At 47.6% G+C, this 5,928-nt stretch overlaps 1 protein-coding gene across 2 annotated transcripts; it reads right to left on the bottom strand.

Annotated features, from left to right (window-relative positions):
• Nucleotides 1-1,509: 1,509 nt before the first annotated feature.
• Nucleotides 1,510-3,466, bottom strand: LOC123149481 (uncharacterized). 2 transcript variants are annotated; one of them, XM_044569146.1, is made up of 3 exons: nucleotides 2,629-3,466; nucleotides 1,922-1,981; nucleotides 1,510-1,820 (listed from the first exon to the last, which is right to left on the bottom strand). In XM_044569146.1, the coding sequence occupies exons 1-3, from the start codon at nucleotides 2,790-2,792 to the stop codon at nucleotides 1,742-1,744; spliced, it is 303 nt and encodes a 100-aa protein (XP_044425081.1). In that variant the 5' UTR covers nucleotides 2,793-3,466; the 3' UTR covers nucleotides 1,510-1,741. The 2 variants fall into 2 exon arrangements, with proteins under 2 accessions (XP_044425081.1, XP_044425073.1); XM_044569138.1 differs by having other exon boundaries at nucleotides 1,510-1,981; nucleotides 2,629-3,122.
• Nucleotides 3,467-5,928: the final 2,462 nt, after the last annotated feature.

The raw sequence follows: 5,928 nt of genomic DNA, 5'->3' as shown, positions 1-5,928 counted from the left end.
AACTTCACGCTATATACACAAAATCGTATGCAACTACAGAAGTTCCTGTCAATTGAAATGTAGATGTGATGGTAAAAGGCCACGGAAGAATGTAGTATATTTTAAATATTTCTAACTTGATTACAAAATGGTAAAACAAATATCTTGGGCAGTGGTTAAGACTTCACAAACCTCGACTGCTACAATATGTCAAATTTTCTCAAAGCTAACTTACATGAGAATAAATGTAACCATCAATATTCCATACGATTGTTCTCGTTCTTTTGTGCTCTAGATTATCTTACCTTTTTTCCGCATGCTCTATATATTGCAAAAAAAATAAAAAAAAACTGACGCTATTGCGCTGACGTTCGGTCAGACCCTCCCGCACGCGGCACAGTCCTGACCGCACATCTTCTCATGGTGTGTGCCTAGCTAGCTGCACTTGGACTGCACCGAGCGGTGGTGTGGCTGTGGACTGAGATCCACTATTCCCGAATCTGTGTAGCTTCTCGAATCTCCCTGCCTATTCCCCACCTCCACCATTCCCCGTTCTCCCTAGTTCATTTGTTCCTTGCATTGCCGGCTCAACGCCGCCCCTCGCCGTGGCTCCTGCGTCTCCTCTCAGCCCGGAGTAGGAATTGAGTGGTCCTCACCTGCGCAGCACGCCTCGGCGAGGTACGTGGTTGTCTCGAGGTAGAGGGTGGCTTAGAGAGGGAGAAGCCGGCAGACAATGTCATGAGCTCAGAAGAATAGGAGGAAGCGAGGCCGCGTGAGGCAGAGGAGAAGAAGCAATCGAGTGCTCCTCGCTTGCAAGTGAGGCCGCCAAAGCCGGAGGAGAAGAGGAAGCGGCAAGGTAGGGCGTGGTGGTGGCGGGATCTCCGACATGCTCACCATTGGGGAGTGGCGGCGATCAGAGCTAGCTAGGCGCGGCAAGTCCCCATGAGAGGTTCACGGTTCAGATTTCAGACCATTCACAAGCCGTGCAGGTACCTACTCACCCAAGTGCTACATCTCCATGTGTCTAATCCCCATTTTTCAGCTAACTGCAATTCTCACACCATGTCGGCCCGCGGTTCGACATGGGACGTTTTGTGCTTCATCAAGAGCTTCTGCACAGTGAGCCTGACAAAGACGGCCGTCATGCTTTCCTCCCCTGTCAAGGTAAGCTACATCAACAGAAACACACAAATTGTATAAGCCTGCTTACATTACATATCATATAACAAACGCAATCGATCCTAGTGTTCACCGTTGATATGTGATAGAACACCAGCAGAAGAGGTGTGAATTTGTTCTTGTTTGCAGTATCTGTTTTGTTGCGGTTCACATGTAACAATACAGTGGCAACTAAATATATATTTTTTGCCATGACTAACTATATGCATCATTATACGTGCAGCTTTCTCTAGCCAGAGTTTTTTTTTTTTTGCTAATTCATAAAGCAATACATAGATTGAAAGGTTATTGCACAACGGAACAGTAGAAGAATGAGAAATTGGAGGGTATTGAGTTCACAGAAAATCTGAATGGCGATGCAAACACAAATGGCTTAAAAGAGCAAACTGTGCTTGGCTATGAAAAGAGAGGAGCAAAACTGTAGACTGCGACATACAATCACAGCTCGAATTCACATTCATACAGAAGCGTGAGAAATCACCCTGTACAGTTTCAATCACAGGAACCTACTTCCAGTCGTATATTGCTGAAATCATAGGACAGTAAACTATATCTCTAGCCTCACATGACTTCCGGAGCAACTTCATTCCATAGTGAGGCAGAAGTCACAGATGTTTCTATATATGCATTTACTGAATGGATGAGCTTTGTCCAGAATTACCCTGCAAGTGGTACAGCTCCAGTACCAAGTCTAACAATATAGTAGTGAAGAATCATAAAATCAGAGCACACTGGAGCCTGCGTTGTTCTTGATAGCACATACCTCAAGTAGAATAGCCCCTTCCATCTGGCCACTTCGTAGGTTGACTGATTTGTGAGAGCTCTGCAAAAAATAGAAGGGTTTTAGCCAAACATGCATTAGAGACAAAACATAGTTGCCCGTCGCGACAGAGGTGGAGCCGCCAAGGAGCGGGGGTAGCCCAAGCCCGAGCGTCCAGGCCGTGCCCTGCCGCGTCGGCGACGTTGTGGCACTCCTTGGAGAGACGAGGGCGTCCGCTGTGGCTGGCCGCAACGTGGCCATGTGCCACGAACGGGCGCCCGGCGAGGACGGTCTGACCGCGGATCCTGCTCCCGCGTGGTCCACGGGGTTGACGCCCGGGTCGAGCGCCCGACGACGACTCCGTGGGGGGCCGTTGCGCCGGAGCCGCCTACCGCGCAGGTTGAGCCGGAGGGTGCGCCGAAGAGCGGGCGGAGTCCGAGCGCCCTGGCCGTGTGGCTGTGCTCCGCCACGTCGGAAACGGCGTGGCACTCGGTGCAGACACGGCACCTTCCGCTGTTGTTGGCGGCGATGAGGGAGGGGCGCCCACCGAGGAGGGGCCCGGCCGTGGGGATGGCGGATCCCGCCCGGGCCATCGGTGTGACGACGGCGATAGGAATGGCATGCCACGGTCTGAGTTCCACCGAGGAAGCACAACAGAGATGGGGCGAGGTTGGAGGGATAGGTTGTGTATGCAGCTGGGTTTCACGTACCTGCGGAAAAGAACGGCCGTCTCCAGCGCCGGGAGCGTTCGCCAGCAGTGGCAGATACATGTCACGTGCTCACCGCTTGCCCCCATGGCAGCGCCGTCCGGCTGCTCAGCCCACCCGCCCTCCGATTGATTGGGTGTTCCTCCAATCCTCCTCATGTGCAGCATAGCGCGGCTTTGTCAGCCAGTAGCGCCGGCACCTTGGGTACCCGGCTGCGACCGTCCCATGCTCTGTACGCACACCATTCTTTCTGCATCTTTCTCTTTGCCATGGACGAGAGCTCGTCTTCTGTTGGGCGATGGGAGACTCCTTATTTATACAAGAGAAAAGGCGGTGGGACCATAGACTGGATGGATCCACGAACGATCTCGAGACATCTCGCAAACCGACGTGGTGAAAACCGTGCCACGCGGCCCACGATTGGAGGAAGACCAGACATTGTAAGGGACAGATTAGACATTCAAAGCGGCGGTCGACCTCTCTAGAAATCCAAACGTGTAAAATGCTTTGCCAGAAAAAAAAAAAGCTACGCCCAGAGACTCTTGAGCACACGCGTCGTGCTAACAAGGGCGGTAAAAAAATTTCCGAAAAGTCCAGAAAAATCAAACCCTTGCAGGCCTAGTCTTCTTAGTATGTGCGACCAAATTATTGGCGGTCTGTTGGCAGCCGAATCATATGCCAAAATTATGGCCGGCCGATGATTGGCAGGGCTACCAGGCACAGAATCGAAACTGACCCTGAATGTCCTAATCTGGTCAATAGTTGTTCGAGTGATGGCTCGTTCTTCCATGCAGTTCACTTTTCTAGACACTGCTTGGAATGACGGAACCCAAAATGAGACACGTCGTAGGTGGCGACGAAGGATTTAAGATCCGATGGTCTTTCTGATTTTGTTTTACCTACAATGTATGATTTTACGACTCGTGGGAGACACTTCTTCTCAGGTTTGTTCTGGTTGAAACCAGGGTCTGTCTATGTCACATCTAGATGTGAGATAATATCTCACATCTAAATGTGACATCACCTCTAAAAACTACCCTTGTTGACAAACAAAACAGACTGTTTGCTCTTGATCCCTCCTCCACGTGGACTTGTTTGTATGTTTTGGCTTGTATTGTTTTGTCCCTCCCACCAAACCCACCCAGCCCAACTACCCTGCCTCCTGGGCCTTGTTTCTTGGGCTTTTTTTTTTTGCATGTTTGTTTGTTTGACAGAAAAAAAGGACCAGGCTTTGTTTGTCTGCAGAAAACACTTGCTTGCTTGTAGAAGAAGTTTTGGTGGCTGGAAAAGTAAAACCCAGACAGGGTTTATGCAGCTTTAGAAACAAACAGAGGTTGGTCTTATACGGCCTTGTAGATACTTTTCACCTCTCTCTTTTTCCATCTGTTGATGGGAGAAACAAGCAGAGGCTGGTGTGTAGGAAAAACGCACATCAGTTGGCTGTCATCAGTTCAAGATCCCTCAATCAAAAATACAGGGCTAGAAACAGAGCAGACAAACATTGTTGAGAAGGAAATTTATATTCTGAATGGGGGAAATGCATGATGACAAAATGGCCATAAGCAATCACATTCATAGTTCCATCCATACAAATCTGCAGACTGGAGTAAATGACAAAGCATACTTAACTTGTTAGGAAAAATTGCTTATTTTGTAAATGAAACACTCCATTCTCAAGTAAAAAAAGAGAGAAAAATCTTTGAAACTAACTACAATCATCTGTGATAGAATTCCTTAGATGACTAAATCAGAGTGTGTTGTTTCATGTTGGCAGAAAAATAAATAAATAAGTTCATATACCTGATAAGCAAGAAATAGGATCATATAACGGTGGTTTGCTTGTTTTAAGGTAAAAAAATGGTGTGTATCAGGTTGTGGTTCAACTTTCAGTCTTCACCATACAAGTGATGACAGCTACAACTGATGTAAAAATAGTAGCCTACATCTGATCAAAATCTTTCGTTGAAAAAAAAAAGAAAGCAACTACAACTTTCAGTCTTCACATACAAAACACAAGCATAAACCTTTTGAATATCTATTCCAACAATAGTTTTGATTCATTGAAACATTGCATTTTGCAGAAATGAAGATATCTATGCAGGAGACTACATTGGTACTCAGGTGTGATCCAGCTTAGAAAAACCTGATTGAGGACAAAAACAAAGATAAACTTACTTGTAGGTTTTGATCGTAGCCTACGCGCTCCCGGTACCCTGGAATGGTATTTGACCTGAAGCTTTCTCAAATGCAAGGCAACTAAGCTAATTTTCTGCAGATGCTTCCACCTTACTCATTCGCCTATCCGGTCCATCAGTTTGGAATAACATCAAATCCTCTGGCTGTTGTGAGTAACAATTCAATTCCGGTTGCACCTCCAGGCTCCACTTGCAAGTGGCATCAAAACAGAAGACCCAGTTGCAAGTCAAGGGTCCACTTGCAAGTGGCATGAAAATAGAAGACCCGGTGGCAAGTCGAGTGTCTACTTGCAAGTGGCATCAAAAAAAGAAGATTTGGTTGCAAGTCGAGGGTCCACTTGCAAGTGGCATCAAAAACAAAGGAACCCGGTGCTAGTCGAGGGTCCACTTGCAAGTGGCATAAAGAAAGAAGACCTGGTTGCAAGTCGAGGGTCCACTTACAAGTGGCATGAAAAACAAAGGAACCCGGTTGCGAGTCGAGGGTCCACTTGCAAGTGGCATCAAAAAAAATAGAAGACGCAGTTGCAAGACGAGGGTGCACTTGCAAGTGGCATCAAATAAAAAGACACAGTGGCAAGTCGAGGGTCCACTTGAAAGTGGTATGAAAACAAAAGACCCAGTTGCAAATCGAGGGTCCACTTGCAAGTGGCATCAAAAAAAGAAAGACCTGGTTGCAAGTAGGGGGTCCACTTGCAAGTGGCATCTAACAAAAAGACCGAGTTGCAAGTCGAGGGTCGACTTACCCTCGACTTGCAAGTGGCATCAAACAAGAAGACCCAGTTGCAAGTCGAGGGTCGACTTGCAAGTGGCATCAAACAAAAAAGACCCACTTGCAAGTCGAGGATCCACTTGCAAGTGGCATGAAAATTGAAGACCCGGTTGCATGTCGAGGGTCCACTTGCAAGTGGCATCAAAAAAAATAGAAGACGCAGTTGCAAGTCGATGGCCCACTTGCAAGTGGCATGAAAAACAAAGGAACTCGGTTGCACGTCGAGGGTCCACTTGCAAGTGGCATCAAAAAAAGAAGACCTGGTTGCAAGTCGATGATCCACTTGCAAGTGGCATGAAAAACAAAGGAACCGGTTGCAAGTCGAGGGTCCACTTGCCA

Source organism: Triticum aestivum, chromosome 1B, assembly GCF_018294505.1.
Source record: "Triticum aestivum cultivar Chinese Spring chromosome 1B, IWGSC CS RefSeq v2.1, whole genome shotgun sequence".
Taxonomy (NCBI): domain Eukaryota; kingdom Viridiplantae; phylum Streptophyta; class Magnoliopsida; order Poales; family Poaceae; genus Triticum; species Triticum aestivum.
This window is presented reverse-complemented; position numbering and strand designations above follow the sequence as displayed.